Raw genomic sequence first — 20,072 nt, forward strand, 5'->3', positions numbered from 1 at the left:
AATGTCACAGATGAAAAATGGTAGAAGATTTGAATGATGGGATGAAAGACAGTCTTCCATTATTCCATTTCAATTCTATCATTAACTTTCCAACACGGTATACAAAATTTGGAAAATAACACGAGTAAAAGTTTTCGCATGATTACATTTCTTAAACTGAAATAATTGGAGTTTTGGTTCGTATTGAACCAACGTAACTGTTGACCAGACGTTTGTTGGAGAACGAAAAGTCGACAACGTTCATACTTTGTGAGTTGGCATAGCTTCACTTCCGTTCAAACTTTCAAATGCTCTTTTTCGTACTTGAATGATTCTGTCAGGTGAACAATCAATCAAGCCGAGACACATTGACGTTACGTGGAAGCATGCAGAGTGCTTTAAAAACCAGAGCGCTAATTATGATGGCGTGTTATGATATAATCAAATATTCTAGTACTTCAGTATAGCTTCACAGAGCCCTCTGGTACGGTAAAATGTACAAAAGTAGCATGCCAAACACAGACTTTTATCCATATGAAAGCTACACCGCGGAATTACAGAAAAAATCTATTGTAAGCCAATGCGCCCTACAAATTTGAATAAAACTTAAGCGATGGAAGAGAGAGCCATTTTTTGTCAATTCTTTTCAGTCTAGGAAAAGTGCATCCAAATGTCGTTTTTATGCGATTCCAAAAAAATGCTTTCTTGAGCGAACAACGCTCTTTGAAAATTCTACTTTTCGGAATTTAAAAAATAAAAATGTACAAACGTAACTCGTCAGGTCATGGTCATTAGTATCATCAGGTCAGGTCATCAGGTCAGGTCATGGTCATTAGTAGATCTGCTACAGGTAAAATGTAATCCTGTACCATCTGTTGCATAGCCCTGCTGCTTAATCAAGTTGCAGGCACTCACCAACCCGCACTGAACCAGCGTGGTGAGTAAAGGTTCAAACCCACAATGAAAATGAACACACATTCAAAAAGGCCCTTAGTCCCCGGCAGCCGAAAGGCAGAGGGTGCAAAGAATCTCCGGGTTCCCAAAATCTACATCTCTACGTATAATGTAAGAAGCTTAAAAGATGAAGACAGGCTTTTAGAATTAACACACGAGCTAAATGAAACAAGGATGAAGTGGCAAATAATTGGTCTAGCAGAAACAAGAAGACAAGGAGAGCATCTGGTACAGATTGGAGGAGGACACATGCTCTACACCAGAGGGGGAGATACTTCAACAAAAGGAGTCGGTTTTTTAATCCATCAAAGCATAAAACACAAAATTACAGAAATAAAAGGAATTAGTGATAGAGTGGCTTCCCTCACAATAAAAATTAACAATAAATACTCTATGCAAATAATACAGATATATGCACCAACCACGAGCCATGATGATGAAAAAATAGAGGATTTGTATGAAGAAATAAATGAAGAAATGGAAAAGAATAAAAGTCACTACAAAGTTATCATGGGAGACTTTAATGCAAAAATAGGAAAACACCAACAGAGTGACGGAAATACCACTGGAGCATATGGCATTGGCAAGAGAAATGCACGGGGAGATAGGATGATCCAGTTTGCAGCATCAGAGAAACTGATCATCACAAATACTCTTTTTCAAAAGTCAAATGGAAGAAAATGGACTTGGAAAAGTCCAAATGGAAAGGTGAAAAATGAAATTGATTATATTTTAACAAACAAACGAGAAATTGTCCTCAACACTGAAGTCATTCAAAGGGTTAGCATCGGAAGTGATCACAGGATGGTTCGCAGCACTATACGATTAAATGTAAAACAGGAAAGAACTAGAATGATGAGAATATCAAACCCCATGGCCACCTAAAGATACGGCCTGATTTGTCACATTTTGCAGAAATTTCCAGGTTTTTCTAACTTTGGGCCAAGGTTTAAATAAATTTTTCTAAAAATTAGATTTTTACGCTTTCTTTACTGTTTTCCTCAGATGACACAATAGGTTTTAACATTCTCACATGTTGAAAAACAAAGAAAATTTGATTTCGAACATTTTAGTCAGACTGTTAATTTTCAATAACAGTCTGATTTTGCGATTTTCATCTTATTTTTTCTCATTTGCTACTGCTTCTCCAAGGCAAAAAAAAAGTTTAATGTCATTAGGAAACCGCAAAAAGTAAGAACAACTCAAAAAATGTCAGTCAAGCACTAGCAGTAGCTGTAATCAACATCTGCAAAATGTGACAAATCAGGCCACATCTCCAGATGGCCATGCAAACCCAAAGATTGACACCGAGAGACTGATTCAAAAGGCAGATGAATTCCAAATAGAGTTGCAAAACCGTTTTGAAATACTTGAAAGCGACGTCAAAGATTTAGATGAAAAGGCAAAACAATTGAACAATATTATTCAAAAAAGCGCAAAGAAAGTTGGCGGAATAGTCACGAGCCAAAGAGAAGAGAAACTCAAACCAGAGACTAAAAAGATGCTGAAGAAACGCAGAGAAATGATGAGAGAAACATCAAAAGGCAATAGTGAATATCGAGAGTTATGCAAGAACATACGAAAAAGTATTAGACAAGATCTAAAAAAATTCAACACCCTACAGGTGAAAAATGCAATTGAGACAGGCAAGGGATTGAAAAAATGCAACACTGAAAAAGATGGAAACAGAGCGTTGATTCCGGCACTGAAGCATGAAGATGGCTCAGAAACATCAAACAGAGAAAAGATAATTGAAAGATGCGCTGATTTCTATCAAACATTATATAATGATCAAACACAAAACATTGTCACTAAAAATCCAGTCGAACAAATTCAGGCAATTCTGAAAAGCGAAGTTGAAAAGGCAGTCAAACAGATGAAAAATGGAAAAGCACCCGGAGAAGACCACATAGTAATAGAGATGGTAAAAGCAGGAGGGGATATTCTACTCGAAAAGTTTTGTGACTTATTTAACAACGTGATCGAAACCGAAAAAGTGCCAGAACAATGGAAGAATGCTATAATTACTCTTCTCTTTAAAAAAGGAAACAAGAAAGACCTTGCAAACTATCGCCCCATTAGCCTACTTTCTCATGTTTACAAACCATTTATGAAAATCATCAAGAACAGAATAAGCAGCAGTCTAAATGAAAACCAACCCCCTGAACAAGCAGCTTACAGACAAGGATTCTCTTGCATTGATCACCTGCATGCAGTTGGGCAGATCTTAGAGAAGATGAATGAATACCAACTACCCATATTTATGGCATTTGTTGATTATGAGAAGGCATTTGATTCCATCAAGCACTCCTCTGTTTTTAATGCAATTCAAATTCATGGTATATCAGATAAAATAGTAAACATTATCAAAAATACATACACAAATGGCACTGCACAAATCAGAACCGAGAAATTAAGTGATAAAATAAAGATTCAGAAAGGGGTGCGCCAAGGTGACACTCTTTCACCTGTATATTCAAGAGGCTGAAATCTGAGACTGGACTTGTCATTAATGGACAATTGCTGACCAATCTCAGATTTGCAGATGACATCATCCTTTTTGCACAGTCAGAATGTACTCTGCAACAATTGCTTGAGGAACTTCATCGAGAAGGGAAACGAGATGGAATGAAGATAAACAAGAAAAAGACAAAAATAATGTGTAACAAGATAGCAGGGAAACAACCAAGGACGGGTATTTTGATAGATGGAGAAAAGATAGAGGAGGTTGATCAATACAAATATCTAGGGAAAATGATAACACCAGGAAACGACATGGAAACTGAGATCACCCAAAGAATAACATCAGGCTGGAGAAGATTTGGTCAATATAACACTTTTTTAAAGAGCAAGAATATTCCAATTAGCTTAAAACGAAAAATCATGGACACAGTAATATTGCCAACATTAACATACGGAGCAGAAACATGGTCACTCACAAAACAACAAACAAGGAAACTGGCAGCAGCACAAAGGAACATGGAAAGAATAATATTGAACATAAATAGAAAAGACAAGATTAGAAATGAAGTTATCAGAAACAAAACTTGTATCAAAGATGTCATAGAAACAGCAACAAACCTAAAGTGGCAATGGGCGGACATGTAGCAAGAATGAAAGACAACAGATGGGCCAGGATAACCACAGAATGGACACCAAGATATGCAAGAAGAACTAGAGGGAGACCAAAAAGAAGATGGCGAGATGACATAGAAGAAAAGATTGGCATCACCTGGATGAGAACAGCAAAAGACAGAATGGTGTGGAAACATATGTGGAGGCCATCTGCCAGCAGTGGCATGACCGGCTGATGATGATGATGATGATGATGAAACGTAACTCGTAAACCTAAATATGAAGCGTTGATCCATCAACAACGGACATTACAATGATGTGGACGGAAGTCTCTTATTGCCAAGCACCTTCGATTTCAATTGTTTATGACAAATTGATAATTGGTGTTTGAAATTCCCAATCTTATTTATCTAAAGGGCTAGGACCCTCGAGCCGCCAGAAAAACAACTTTGGTTTAAAGATTTAAGAAAAAAGTATTTTTCCACTGAGAAAAGTTTTCTCCTTTAAAAAAATATTACTTGGTTGAGTTCCAGAAATGTGAAAATAAAAAAATAAATAACCTGTGTTTTAGTACAGCGCTGCGATACACCGTAAAATGTTGTGGTTGCTGTTATGCTTTTCACTTTTGATTGTGCCAAGTAACCTCATAAGTCATGACTTACCTTCTGTACCGGCAGGACAAGAGCCACACTCAAAACTTGTTTCCGGAGCAACGTTATCTGTGCAAGTTACATTGGGGTAACAGCCAGAACGCAAGCAATCATTTCTATCGTTTGAACAATCGTCTCCATCATACGCTTCTGTGCAGTTGCAACCAACAATCTAAAGGAATAATTAGAGTTCAAAAATTTTACTTTGCTCAACTTTATAAACGGCGATGCTTCTGCACTGTTCAGAGTCACTTATAAATAAAGAAAAAAAACTAACAATGTAAGTCTCTGTTCCTCCAATTGTTTCATCATACAAACAAACACCACTGTTGTTGCAAACGCACAATTTGACGGGAATATTGAGAAGGACAGTGCCTCCGTTTCCATCAGAAGCTTCCACATGGAGAGAAGCGTTGCTAGCACGATTCAACTCTGATGGTGTCCACGTCAGAACTCCTGTTAAATAAATTTAAAATGTATTATTTCATTTCACAGTATAGTTTTTATACACACTTTTACTATTGTAATATCAGATAAAAAAAGGTCACTTTTCTGAATGGTAAAGTCAATTTTATTAAAAGCAAATTTGTTATTTGTTACATCGATAAAAATTAACAAGCAATTATTTACCTGTGGCTCGTTCTTTCTTTTATGTGTGTTCTAGTTGGTGTCACCTTCTTGTATTTTCCGCCTCATGTGATTTGTTTTTCGCCGTGTTATTTACTAATGATCATCTTTGTATCACATGTTGACTGCGTTGTTCAGTTCGGAGTATCGTTTGCAGTTATTGCATGGTCAAATATATTTTATAATTCTCACTTTTATGTATATTGCACTTGCAAAGTACAGTAATTTTTGATGAGGACAAAGTACGTGTCGAAAACGTTTAAAATTTTATTTTAATTATGTTGTATTTTCTTTTGTGTGATAAAAATAAAATATGTTAAACACATAAAAGTTACTTTGTTTTGTATGTGTGTCGAAAAAAATTATACCAAAAAACTAATGTAATTTAACTACTATTACCCAGAGTTGCATTAAAATTGTAATTGAATGTAATTAATTACATTAAATATAGTTGTTACTTTCTAAAACCTCTACAGTCTGTTTCACCCTAAAAGGGGAATCATCAGAAGGTCCTGAAAAATATGCAAAAGCAATAAATCGGTAATACCTGAAAAGACAATAAACATTATAATCTTAATTTAATCTGAAATAAAACCTCAGATTTACAAAGGGCTACCTCTATCGGATACCACAAAAACCTCAATTAAGACTTCCAAATGGAAACCAAGCAGAAGAATAACAATAAATACGACGCCATCACTGTGACGTCACAACCGTTGTTAACAATCTGCTTGGTTTCCATTTGGACGTCTGAATTGAGGCTTTTGGGGTAACCAATGGAAGTAGCCCTTTGTAATTCTGAAGGTTTTATTTGCAGATTAAATTAAGGTTATCATGTTTAATATTATTTCAGGTATTAACGATTTATATTTTTTGCAGTTTTTTAGGACCTTCTGATGATCCCCCTTTTAGGGTAAAACAGGCTGTAAAGGTTTTAGAAAGTAATATCTATGTTTGATGTAATTTGCTCTGCTTGGCTTTTTGCTTGGCATTGAGCATTTTTTGCAGTATTAATACTTTTTATTGTTGAATTAGTTACACAAGTTCATGTAATTGTTTTGAGACTTTTTGTTGTGTGTAGTTGTAATTTCAAAACATTTTGGTCTAATCTAGACTAAAGACTTGTACATTGCAACATAAGATTGATCAAATGCAACTCTACTTGTTTTTGATAAAATCAAACTGCGATGAAGATGAATATCGAAGCATTTAATTTCTATAATTGAAACGTGTAATTTATTACATTTAATAGACATTGTAATTTGAAAACTTTAGAACAATGTCATTGTAATGCAACTAAAAATTTTGATAGTGTCATTGTAATTGTAATAAAACTGAAGTCACCATACGATCACATTGTATAGTTTTCTTACTATAAAAAGCAAATAATCAAGTTTCTTAATAAGAGTTACTAAAATAATAACGAAAGGTTTGCCAAATAATTAAACAGACAAAATAATAAACGGACAAATAATTAATTTAACTAATACTAATTTAAAGGTTAAAACAGAAAAAAAGTCATAGAGTTGTGAAGAGCTATGACCGACCATTATTAATTGTCACTCCATCAGGCTTCTCGACCAAGGTGTACGTTATGTCATCTCCGTCAAGGTCAGTGGCGTTCAACGTAATTGTTGTTTCATTACCAATACTAACGAGCAGAAATCCACCAACAATGCTTGCATCAGAAGGTAAAGTAAAACTTGGACATAGATTAGCTGTAAATTAAAAAAGACTGTTAAATTTGTACGCAAGGTAAAACAATCTTGCCTAAACGCTCTGGTCAGTTAGTGGTCAACACGGCGGGAAACATCTCACCTTATGTGATTTGTTTCCTGCCATGTTATTTCCTCGTAATCATTCTTGTCGCCTACCACTTCCTGAGTTTGTGCTGTACAGTCCGGAGTATTGTGTCCAGTCCAGATGTGCGAAGTAGCCTACTTTAGTTGCCATTATTAAGGATTGTGAAGTAAAGGTTTTCTTTTGTGCCAAATGATTTCTCAAAGAGTATCATTTTACAATAATTGTCTTATTACTAAAGCATAATTTGTTGACCTAACAGCTCAAAAAAATTGACTTAAAAATTCAAATTAAAGACTAAGTAAATTCATGTTTTTTGCAAAAACTAAAAAACCTTTAGGGTTAATGGCAACAGTCTGAGATCTACTTGGTTGGGTCAGTGAAGAATGAACTCACTGGCTCAAAATTGCTATATGTGCATGATGCTCTCGCCATCTACTTTCACCGGTTCGTCGGCGTATGAGGCCAGTTAAAAATGAGAACCGGTTAAAGATCATGAAGCAAACAAAGCGAGAGGCAGCCAAGCACACAATCCAGAACATTTTTGCATATTGGAGCCGAGCGAGGATTATAGTACGATATGCAAGAAGGACAATTAAGAAGTTGGAGCATGGAAGAACCTTAAAAGAATAAGAGCAGAAAGACTGAGACACAGAAAAGTGATGAAAAGGTCTTCACTGCAAAATATCCAAATTTGTTCGATGTTTCTCATGATAACGCTCTTCAAATAATTGACATTCAAGAAGACATAGACTTCTTGGTTGCTCAACGGGAATTTGGCAGGAGAGGGCATACATGTGAAAGCGATTTACACCGTAGCATCTGTGTTAGCTGCAGAAAACCAAAATCTTTCAGAATTTGCTCTCAACGGCTCTTCTTTTTGACGATATCGCAGAAACTATTGCGAAGATAGGTCAAGGAACCTGAAAGCAGAGTTTCAAAGTTATGGAAAACCGCTCTATTCACTGGGATGGAGAGGATATGAGAAAGTTGTTATTGTTTCTTCTGATGGCTTGGGCTGATTCTAGCATGAGCTGAACTTTCATTTGGTACAAGACAAATCATGTTTGATGCCTTTATCCAAACCATAATTGATGAGTGAAATATCATGGAAAACATTAAGGCCTTCAGCTTTGACACAACAGCAGCTAACACTGGGCAACTAAAAAGAGCTTCTGTACTTTTCAAACCGAAGCTTGGCCAAAATATTTTGCATCTGGTTTTCCACCACCATATTCATGAAATTATATTTAAGAAAGTGTTTTTGTCATTTTGGCGCTGCATCATCCCGAGAAAACATCTATTTAAAAGATTTAAGCAGTTCTGGCCTAAGGTTAAGCATCATAACTACATTCCTGAGACACAGAACGAAGTTATTGAATTAGATAATCAATCTTAACAGCTGATTATACCATGTGCGAAAGAGCAGCTAGACATCTAACAACCCAGAGATGATAAACAAAGAACTCCTTACAATCACAATTTCATTTTTAGGAGAATCTCCAACTGAAGAGATAAGATGCATGAAACCTGGAGCCATTCACGGAGCAAGATCTATGTCTCGTCTCATTTACGCCATGAAAATATTCGTATTTCAAAATAGTGGATTTTACCTCACTATTCGTAAGCTCAAAAGCCTTAGAGACCTATGTGCTATACAGAAAAGTTCTACATTAAAATCTGATTTTTTTAGTCTTGGAATTTCAGTTCCAAACAATGACCTCCAACTAAGCTAAGGAAATGTTGGCATTTGGAGACCGAATATCACTCGCTGCTTGAAGAAACTAAAACGACACGTTTGGTACCTGTCTGAAGAAGCTATTTGATTTTCATTCTTTGATTCCTTTATTTTCATAGACGACAAGAGAAAGACGGTCCAAGGATTAGTTGAACAAGGAGCAGAACATCCAGCCAAGCAAGTCCGTTTGTCCGACCAAGACATAGGAACGAAAAAAATCCCTGAGTTTTGACACAAAAAGCACAAAGAATTTTTTTTGATACTTTGATTATTTTAACTTCATTTCTAGAAGAAGATCCTAATTTATGGCCCAGTCTGCCATCATTCATTGCTCAGACAACTGTTGGAAAACTTCATGTAACAAACGATAAAGCAGAGAGCGAGCATAGCCCTCATTCAGGAATATACTATAAACAGTGGCCAAAGTCAAAAGAACAAACACAATTTATTCTCCAAATAGTGACTAGTGACTGGGCATCAAAAGAAATTGCCTCACGTAACTGTGATGAGAGGAACAACTCTTGTTACAGTTTCTGCCTTGAGCATCAACTCCTTTCCTTGCCGTTTGCTGTTCACGACTTCTGCTAAAAGCAAACGTCCTAATTTAGTTTCTCTCTCTTTTGTTGTAGACGCTCTTTCAGTTAGTGTTGTCAGCTGTGAAGATGGTTGTGGTTTGATGTCAGCTATACGTAAGAGTATCTTATTGTATTGTACTTTAAGTTTTCAGATGTTTCGTTTTAAGTGAATAAAGCCCTGTGTTAGGTTAATCTTGAGTCTACTTTATACGACAATTTATTCACTTAATAACATGAATAAGCATTTGAGGCCAAAAGAATTTGATGTTGATCCAAATGCACCTGAAGCTGCTAGAAAGTGGGAACACTGGAAACTTACCTTTCAAAACTACGTCAGGAGAATCGACGACGCTACCGACGATAACAAACTGGCCGTTCTGATCAACCTTCTAAATACTTCCGTGTACTTGCTCATCAGTGAAGCCACAACCTACGACGATGTCCTGGCACGTCTTGAAGGGATGTATCTGAAGCCGGTAAACGAGGTCTTCGCTAGGCACAAGCTTAATACATGTCGGCAAAAGCTGGGTGATCCTCTCGAAGATTTTTTTCAAAGGCTGCAGAAACTTAGTACCGACTGCAATTTTAAAGCCGTTAGTCTTAAGGAAAACAAAGAAACAGCCGTTCGAGATGCTTTTATTGCTGGAATTAACTCTGCGTATATTCGTCAGAGACTGCTGGAAGACAATGTGCTGCAACTTCAGCAAGCATTCGACAAAGCTCGAGCACTTAACGATGCCCGGTTAAATGCCGAGTCGTACCATACACCGGATGCTCAGGATGTTATCGCTTGCCCTCTTGCTGAAAACGTTTCTACCGCAAGGACGCCTTATAAAAGTGAGTGTGCTGCCATGAAGCTAGAGATGTGTTTCTTTTGTGGTGCTAAACGGCACTCTCGGGCAAACTGTCCAGCGAAAGATTGCATTTGTTTTAACTGCCAAAAGAAGGGGCATTTCGCTAAAGTTTATCAAATGAAGAGGGGTTCCAAGGAAACGCCGAAGCTTACAGCAGCTGCACTTGGAGTTATTGATGAGCAGCTTCTTTTTGTGCTAGAAACTGATGCCTCAGACAATGCTATCTCAGCAACCCTAAACCAAGGTCGCCCTGTGGCCTTCTTCTCAAGAATGCTCAATAAGAATGAACGTCATCAGTCCAGTGTTGAAAAGGAGGCCATAGCCATTGTGGAGGCTGTACGGAAATGGTCGCATTTCCTGGCAGGTAGACATTTTGCCATAATTACGGATCAAAGGTCAGTAACATTCATGTACAACTCAAAGAACTATGGTAAAATCAAGAATGATAAAATTTTGCGTTGGCGCATGAGTCTTGGCGAATATGATTTTGACATAGCATACCGTGATGGACACTGTAACGCTGCCCCCGATGCACTTTCTCGGGTTTATCGCGCCACTACGCATAGCAACGCCTTGTATAAACTTCACGATTCATTATGCCACCCTGGCGGTACTCGTTGGTACCATTTTGTTCGGGCGAAAAATTTACCATATTCTCTCGATGAAGTTCGTAACGTTGTACAAAGTTGTAGTATACGTGCCGAAGTAAAACCCAAATTTTACAAGCCTCCTCCAGCGCAAATTATAAAAGCTACACAACCGTTCGAACGTATAAGTTTAGATTTTAAGGGTCCCTTGCCATCCTCAACTAAAAATCGATTTGTACTGACAATATTGTTGATGAATTTTCACGCTTTCCATTTGCGTTTCCTTGTCGCAGTACGGATGCACAATCTGTAATTTCTTGTTTGAACAAATTGTTCTTTATGTTTGGAATGCCTGCCTATGTTCATTCCGATAGGGGCTCTGCATTCCTCTCGCGTGAACTCATCACTTACTTGCATAGCAGAGGAATTGCGTGTAGCCGCACATCTGTATACAATGCTCCTGGTAATGGTCAGTGTGAGCGGTATAATGGGATCATATGGTCTGCAGTAAAACTTGCTTTGACATCACGTAAACTTGACATATCGCAGTGGGAACTTGTATTGTCTGATGCTTTGCATTCAATTCGGTCACTGTTGTGTACTGCTACAAATGAAACACCCCACGAACGGCTATTTTCATTTAAACGTCGCTCATCCTTTGGTGTTTCCGTGCCTACGTGGTTGAGTACACCTGGCAATGTGTATTTGAAGTCTCATAGTCGCTCTACTAAATACGATCCACTTGTTGAGGAAGTGGAGCTTGTTCATGCCACTCCAAACTATGCCCGCATTCGATTCCCTACAGGGAGGGAAACAACAGTATCGCTCAGAGATATTGCACCGATAGGGCAGTCTTCATGTGAGCAGAATGTTTCGATGGACGCAGAACTGTCACAGTCGGCGGACTCATTGCAGAGACATGACATTGATGTTCCTACTGAAATTTCACGTGATGTTCCTGATAATTGTGATAATACTGATCGTGATCTTGACGTTTCATGTGAATCTAATGTACCTTCTCCTGTTGATTCCTCTCCGACTCCTCCAACTACCTTAAGGAGATCCACGCGTATAAGAAAACCTGTAGATCGTTATGAATGTGTTCCATACGTTTGAACTGTTTGTGCATAAACCTGGTTGCAAGTGTTTATGGTAATATTTTAGGGAGGATGAATGTGATGAGAGGAACAACTCTTGTTACAGTTTCTGCCTTGAGCATCAACTCCTTTCCTTGCCGTTTGCTGTTCACGACTTCTGCTAAAAGCAAACGTCCTAATTTAGTTTCTCTCTCTTTTGTTGTAGACGCTCTTTCAGTTAGTGTTGTCAGCTGTGAAGATGGTTGTGGTTTGGTGTAAACTATACGTAAGAGTATCTTATTGTATTATACTTTATGTTTTCAGATGTTTCGTTTTAAGTGAATAAAGCCTTATGTTAGGTTAATCTTGAGTCTACTTTATACGACAGTAACTAAAACTGCACTTGTTGAAAATCAGAAGGTCAGAGTATTGTAGCCTAACACGTAAAAAAAATATTCATCGTACCGTTATTCTCGAACATTTGATAACCGCTAAGTTTTGTATTATTTTCGTGCTATTATATCGATTGCACTCAGCATAGCTGTGGGAGATAGTGGTGCAGGGGTGAGGTATTCGCATCCCTGCTAGGAACAAAACGTCGCTAATTCGGAAAAAAATGAATGCCCAGTTATTTTGGAAAATTATTGCGTTTTCAAAAGTATACTTGTAAAGACAAAATTTGGGCAAATTTTGTTTGCACCCCTAAAATGTTTTATACTCCTACGGCTATGGCACTCAGTCACGTGAAAGTTCGTTTGCATTGAGAATACCTTAATTGCTGTTTAAAACAAAAATATCTTACAAAAATGTTTTTATATTAAGTGCGCCCGTACAATGTCAACCAATTAAAATTATTGTCTACGTTTAAGCACCACCTATTGCGCACCCAAAAAAGAACACTGTTGGACACAAATAGTAGTACGCTTTATTAGGCAAGGAAAGAAACAAAATTGTTTTTCAGGTTATACACCTTTTCAGTAGCGTAGAGTCTAAGGGAAACCAGGGAGGGCGGCACATTCTCCCAATCATTTTAAACTTGTAGTAATTAAAAAAAAGTGCATTCGAATAAAAGTTTTCATAACATTTGCTCAAATTTTTTCTGAATTATGAAGTGTCAGAGAGGGTAAGGGGTCCAGGTCGAAGCAAATATTTACAAACGCTTTTATGACATCATTTTGGCATTTCGGTCACATCAGTTTTCCTCCTTTTTGATTTTTTAGTTGCCAGCAGAAGTAACTTTTAAAATCAGTGGAATAGAAGTTTACTCTTTTGCGACGTGCAGATTTGCTAGTTTTAAGGATAAAGGTATTTTTATGAATTTCTGCACTACTAAAATATTTTTTATAGTTGGTTTAGGGGCCAATCACACCCACTGTGGGTGATATCTGAAGAATCAAAAAAACATTCATTCCTTTCAAATTACACCTATCTACAGCTATCTTGAAGAAATGAACAAAAAACTCGGATTCAGGAGGATATGGGTGGTCACAGCGGTAAACCATAATCTCTTCGTGGGAAAATTGTAACATAAAGTTCCCGAATCCGTTTGTCTGCATATAGTGACCGAAAGGAAACACTCCTTGCAACGTCTATTCTTAAAGTGTATTCCTGTAAAATTAGCCCGCGGCTATCGAAATCGAAATGCAACGCCTTGCACCTTTAAAAACTGTCACTACGATACAGATTACTTGGATAAAAGACGGAGAATTTGTCCAGCTAGCAAGCACCAAATAAACCAGTTAAATGTGCGACCGACTTCCAACAAACAACTTCGAGAATGAATCAGAAAAATTTGTGATAACTCAAAGGCACGAGAGCAGTTCGTGTGACGCAATTTCATGTCCAAACAGGTTTCAACTGAAACAGGTTTAAACAGGTTTGACACGAGTCTTACGGACGATGGTGCAATTTTGGCTCATGTTTTAGGAATTTCCATGACGTAATATTCAGTAGACCCGAACGGTTTCTACATGACGTTTGACCAGGCGAACAACCGTCTGGAACAATGGGTCAAAAGTTACTTCAGGACAAAATGTGACAACAATTCAGTAAGTAGTAGAGTCGTTTGGCGTGCACATCTCATAGACAGTGTCTTTGGCGCTTCAATCATAGTTTAAAAATGTTACCACATGCGTGCACTACTCCATATCTGCTCTTCATTTTGGTGGCTGGGCAAGATTAGGTGATCTACATCCTGGATGCTGGATTTGTTGTGTGGGTATCCAGGGCTGCTGAAAATGCCCCATTCATGTAGTGTTTGGGCAGTGCGAGCGTGTTTTCTGATGATCCTGTTAGCTGTTACCCATTCTTGTCTGTGTGAAATTCTGGAAAAGCCGTTGTGGGGTGATGGTTGATGACGTCTCTTCTCTGGCAAGTATGCGTGCCAATAGGCCTATAGGTTCCATTCATCATGCGGTTAGAAATGTTGTAGTTGGTAATTTTAATAGATAGGTTTTCATGATTTTTTTCGATTGGTTTTTGAGGCTTATTCTGTTATTTTGCGCATGGATGCGTTTTTTGGAAAAAAATTTACTCTTTTAATTGTCTTTGCAGTTGATTTTTTTCTTCTGATTTGAGGTTGGATTATGTTACTTATGGTAGGAAGCCATCATATTGGTGTAGCTTTGAGTGTTCCATATATGATCCGCGTTGTGGAATTGAGCTGAGTATCTATTTTTGAAGTGTGTGTGCTTCACAAAAATGTATGTGACAGACAAATTTAGTGATGAGTGTCCCCTGACGGACAACCTAAAGTAAGTGACCACCTTAACTTGAGCTAGATCAGCTAAAATAGTTACCGGATAAAATCGATTGAAATTAATATGTGAGTGTAAAGCTCCACAAATGCCTGTAACAGACAAATTTGATGGTGAGTGACTCCTGACAGACCTCATCTTTGTGACTTTCTTTGTGACAGGAACGGTTGCCGAATTCAAGGATATCAAGATTCTTTGGCTGAATTGTGCACATGTGTTCATTTTTGTCTGTTATCACACTTTTCACTGCTGTGCATATCACATGAGCTTGTAAATAGGCTGAATTAGAAAGGTGATTATGGCTGGGTATTATTAATCTAATAATTAAATGATGGGTAAAATTTCAAAATTTAAAGACTAAAATTTGCCTATTAAGCCTAAACTTTCATACCAAGTTAAATATTGGTGAATTTGGAGAGCACCCAATCAAATAAATCAGGCTACACCACTGCACCTTCTGTTGTTCTACAGTAATATTGAGATATAAAACACATAAATAAGTAATAAAACAGTTTATGTTATGGCCAATAAAAAAGCAGTTCTTACAGTTTATATTTTCAATAACTTCTTCCTCTTCTTCTATTTTCAATGTATCAGTAGCAATGTCTTGTCTATTAGTGACTAAAAAGTCGTATAAACAAGTTGATGATAGTACACCGTTAATCGTACAATTTCCGACTTTGTTTTCGAAATCGGATGTGTTTTTATTTTTTGTGACAAGATCCTCTAAGAATGGAGGATCGGGCGGGTTCAGTGGGTTGTTGGTAGCAAATGTGTCATTTTCTCCACCATAACTAAACAAACTTTCGTTCTCTTGAACTTGCCCTGCCAAAATATTAAAATTAAATCGGATAGGCCTATACCAAAATTGATTTTTTTTATTTTACCGAACCTTACAACGGTTTTATGTGTGCTCAAGAACGCAACACCAAGCGTGATTGCAAAAGAAACGCTACCAATCTGCCTGTTAAAAAATTGAGAAGTTTCAGAAACTAATTTTCTTGATGGGTTTCAAAACTTGTGTAGCAAAAAATCAAATTTTGTAAATATTCAACAAAAACTACTTCGTTCTTAATGCTATAAAGATTGTAAAGTACGTAAAAGCAATAATAACAACGCACATGATAAGCCAAACTCGTAAAGGTTTTTATCAGACAAAGTGCCATTCAAAATTTCCAGATGTCCGGTGGTTTTTATGTTTTCGAAATCAATTGTAGTTCCATTTCGAAGTTGAAAGTCGTCCCCTGTGATACCGTTCCATTGACCTGCATTGAAAAGAACATAAGTAAAGTCGTTTAAAAACAATATCTGACATAATGAAACAAAACAAAAAAGCAAACATTTATTCAGTGTGATAGGTGCGACTGCTTTCTGCTACAAAGTAAGTCTAGCCATGGCTAGATGTTTGTCAATGCTGGTCTCAAGACGGTCTCAATGGTGCTTAGGCTAAAACGGTATTTTGTTTTGATTGCCGCTAACTTTGAAAACGCTGACTTGCATAGATACGAGGAGACAAACGGCAGAAGTACGGTTACTGATATGTGCGACAATTATGCATATTCCGCTATAACGTTAAGCTAAAAAATGTGAAGCTTTATCCAGAAAATGCAATTCACAACTTAGAGTTAGGACATAGATCAACAAGACCCGGACATTTAGGACAGAGGTGCTTGGTACTTTGTTTTTGTATTGCAAATGGGTTTTGGATCCAATCTAATTGGGCATTGTTTAATTCTGGAAAAAATACTTCTGAAACCGTTTCAACAGATTTGACAAATGGTCGATATAATCAGAGGCTTAATAACGTTTGATTCCACATCATTGTTAGCCAAAAACTCTTCAGTGGATGACTCTTCAGTTGCACTTTTGAGGCGGCTGGCGGGTTCCGGCTGGGGAGCTGATGCGAAAACCCTTCGCACAGCTACCTTGGCCCTCGTCCATTCTACCGCTGAGTACTGCGCACCAGTGTGGTGCCGCAGCTCTCACACCCGCCACATTGACACCGCCTTCAATGACGCACTACGCACTGTGACTGGATGCTTGCGTCCCACTCCAACGGACTTCCTTCCCATCCTTGCAGGCATTCAACCTGCTGAGCTTTACCGTAAAGGAGCCATAATTTCCCTTGCTCGTCGCGCACTGGACCCCGACCACCTCCTCCACAGTACACTTCAGCGCCTACCTGGAGGACAGCAGCGACTGAAATCAAGACGCCCATTTGTGCCCGCCGCACAACAGCTTCTGAACAACGTTGAAGATCTTGGAATAAGTGCGGCACACTGGACGAACTACACATGGAACATGGAGTGGCAAAACAACAACTCCTAACTCCGTGATTTCCTACCCACGTCGATCCCCACCCTCCGGGAATGTCCCTCGCAAGACTTGCGTGGGTCCGGCTTAACCGCCTACGAACCGGCGTCGGTCGCTTTCGTTCAGACATGTGCAGATGGGGCCTGGCTCCCTCACCGGGATGCGAGTGTGGCGCCACAGACCAGACAGTAGATCATGTCGTCCATGACTGCCCAATCCATCAACCACCACATGGAACGCTTGGACTGAAGGCCCTGGATGACGAGACTGTCGATTGGCTGATGACATCATGCCCAAACATATAGTGCAGAAGAACAGCTCATACGACGAAGAAGAAGAAGATCATAGAATTAACAAGGAAGGAAGAGAAGCATTAGCTGTAAGAAAAAATAGTGTGCGTTTCGAATAGGTAAACCATTACACAATTAACAAAGAAGAGAAGTATGAGCTGGAAGGAAAAAAGTGTGTGTTTCAAAAATGAGAAGTTAAAATTTCTTTCTTGTTAATTCTATGGTTATGTGTAATGGTTTTCGGCAGTAACAGCTAAGGGCTTTAACAGTAAAGTTACCTCGTTGCCGACCTACCTATAATTACCGAGAGTGGTCATTGGTCAATATGACCGTTTGTCCAATAAAGAAGGAAATGCTTATAACTTAGATTTATCTTATGCTATAAATTTCTTTTAACTTTTGTAGTATAGTTAGTAATGCATAAAATTGGAATAGATGTAAGTTTGGTGCGCTCTATTATAATATAAAGCCTAAAGCTATACCTTGGGATGTAGACTATTGTAGTCTGCAGTACGTTCTGAGCTTGCAGCCTAGCCCTCGATTTTGACGAAAATTGGATGTTATTTCCATTATGTTCCGCCGTCCTTAGCAATCTAGCAATCTAATTTTCACTGTGTTTGGAGTAAATCCACCACCTTGGGCTTGTGCTGCACAACTTGTATCATTGCTGTCACTGCCAGAGCTGACATAATACAGAATCAGTTTGTTCCAGATCATCAACATATGCAGTGGGGAAGATGAAGACAGTCTCCCCTTCGTGGCCTTCCCTACAAGTAACTTCGAACATAGCTAACAAGCACTAAAAGTGAAACCAATGTCTTCACTAGGTCACACGACAACCTTGCCTACCCTAGCCCCTAGCCAGCCTTTTTCAGGGCTTGCTCTAACGGTGATCTCGGTTAACATTGAAACAAAGATTTCTTCATCAAAGTCAACCATCCTTACTGAACTCTGCAAAAAAACACCAATACAATGTCCGCTGTCTGTCTATGCAATGTCCTCTGTACTCTGTTTGTCTACAGGAAACTCACCGAAGTGCTACACACCATAAGCTAAACTGGCACACTGTACCAATCTTACATACTTCGGTGTCAATCTAAATTGGTCCCTCACATACAAGTCACATATCAAAAAAGTAATAGCTAAGATGGCTTCTCGAAACAGTATCTTACAAAAACTAGGAAACTGTGATTGTGGTGCCCTTCCGATTACAGTGCGGTCAACTGCTTTATTCTTATGCTATTCGGCTGAAGAATATGCTTGCCCAGTTTGGGAACGCTCAGCACATGGTAAGAAAATCGATCCTATATTGAACCAAAGCTGCCGTTTGATTATATACTGTATAGACTGTCTCAAACCAACCACCATCGCGTCGCTGCACATTCTTTCTGGAATTTCTCCTCCCAAGATTAAAAGAAGCGTGACCAGCAGAAAAGAAGATCCTGTAAGAACATGGATTTGAGATACCCACTAAACGACCTAACTCCAGCATGCAGGCGATTAAAGTCAAGAAAACCTTTCCTTGCTTCAGTTGTCCCACTGGGTCAAGATGAAGTCGCCGCCAATGTGCGGGTCCAATTGTGGAAGGAGGAGCCGGTAGCCAGGCTGAAACCGGCCAATAATAGTCTCGACATTTTGAAAATGACTTTAATTTATGAACCAGATAGTAACTGACTGGTATCAGCTAATGTAGTAACTGTTGCATGTTTTTTTTTTTTGAAGCAATAGCACAACAAAAAACTACTGTTAAGGCAATTTTAATCATGGAAAAATGAGAATTTGCTTTACTGCCAAAATGACCGTTGTCGGTAATTTAAGGTAAATCACTTTCCATCCCCCCGCCCACTGTACATATTGTAATGTAATAAAATTTTACATGCTAAACGTTGACCAAGGCTTACAAAAGTCAGGAATTTTTAATACTCTAACTGCTACCTAAGCAAAAATATAAGTGGTTAAAAATCAAAAAAGGTCAAAATGACCGCTCCGGTAATTGCAGTGTTCAACTCCGATTCCAGTTTACCACATAAGTTTGTAAAAATTCGGTATTGAATGCACGACTCTTCTTCTTTTTCTGACTTTATTCCTACTTTAAGTAGGGTCACCGGTGCAGATTGCAGTTCTCTATATCACTCTGTCAGCAGCACCCTCCTCCTTCACTCTCACTATTTCCATGTCTTCAGTCACACAACCTCTCCATTTTCTTTTCGACCTTCATCGCTTTATTTACCAACTTCCTATTGTCTTATTCTTCTTCCAACATCGTCTCTTGCGACGTAACTCAACCATTCAAGGCGTGTCTCTTTTAGTTTGTCTTCCGGCTCTCCGACTTGCCTTCGTTCTCTGATAATTTCATTTCTTCCTTTATACTGCTTTGTCAACCCTAGCCTAGACCCATCGCAACATTTTCATTTCTGCCACTTGCATTTTCCCTTCCTGTGGTTTTGCCAGGGCTATCACCTGCATCCCATACAACATTACTGGTCTTACCATTGTTTTATGAAGTTCTCCTTCACCTTTTTTGGCACCGTTCTGTCACACATGGCTTCTGTTATTTTCTTCGACGCTCCCCATACTGCCTGGCAACTCTTTGTCACCTCTCTGTCATTCGTTCCATTCTCATAAACTTTCGAACCGAAATATTTGAATTTTGATACTTGTTTCACCATTTTACATTGCAGTTGTATTTCTGTCTCAGTGCACGACTCTTAACAAAGTTAATAATTTCACAGTATCTTGCACAATAACATTTCAATGAGAAAATATTTTTTTAGCGATTAAGGACTTTCAATGAATTA

The 20,072-nt window shown here is 38.3% G+C and overlaps 1 protein-coding gene across 1 annotated transcript in view; it reads right to left on the bottom strand.

Moving 5' to 3' along the window:
* Positions 1 to 20,072, bottom strand: part of LOC145788471 (uncharacterized) — a 259,392-nt gene that overhangs the window by 236,028 nt on the left and 3,292 nt on the right. Inside the window, exons 4-8 of the mRNA XM_082600235.1 lie at positions 15,793 to 15,936; positions 15,218 to 15,496; positions 6,833 to 7,003; positions 4,936 to 5,114; positions 4,671 to 4,830 (exon numbers count right to left, since the gene is read on the bottom strand). Coding sequence (XP_082456361.1) covers positions 4,671 to 4,830; positions 4,936 to 5,114; positions 6,833 to 7,003; positions 15,218 to 15,496; positions 15,793 to 15,936 — 933 coding nt within the window. The remainder of the gene's footprint in view (positions 1 to 4,670; positions 4,831 to 4,935; positions 5,115 to 6,832; positions 7,004 to 15,217; positions 15,497 to 15,792; positions 15,937 to 20,072) is intronic.

Source organism: Aplidium turbinatum, chromosome 2, assembly GCF_918807975.1.
Source record: "Aplidium turbinatum chromosome 2, kaAplTurb1.1, whole genome shotgun sequence".
Lineage (NCBI taxonomy): Eukaryota > Metazoa > Chordata > Ascidiacea > Aplousobranchia > Polyclinidae > Aplidium > Aplidium turbinatum.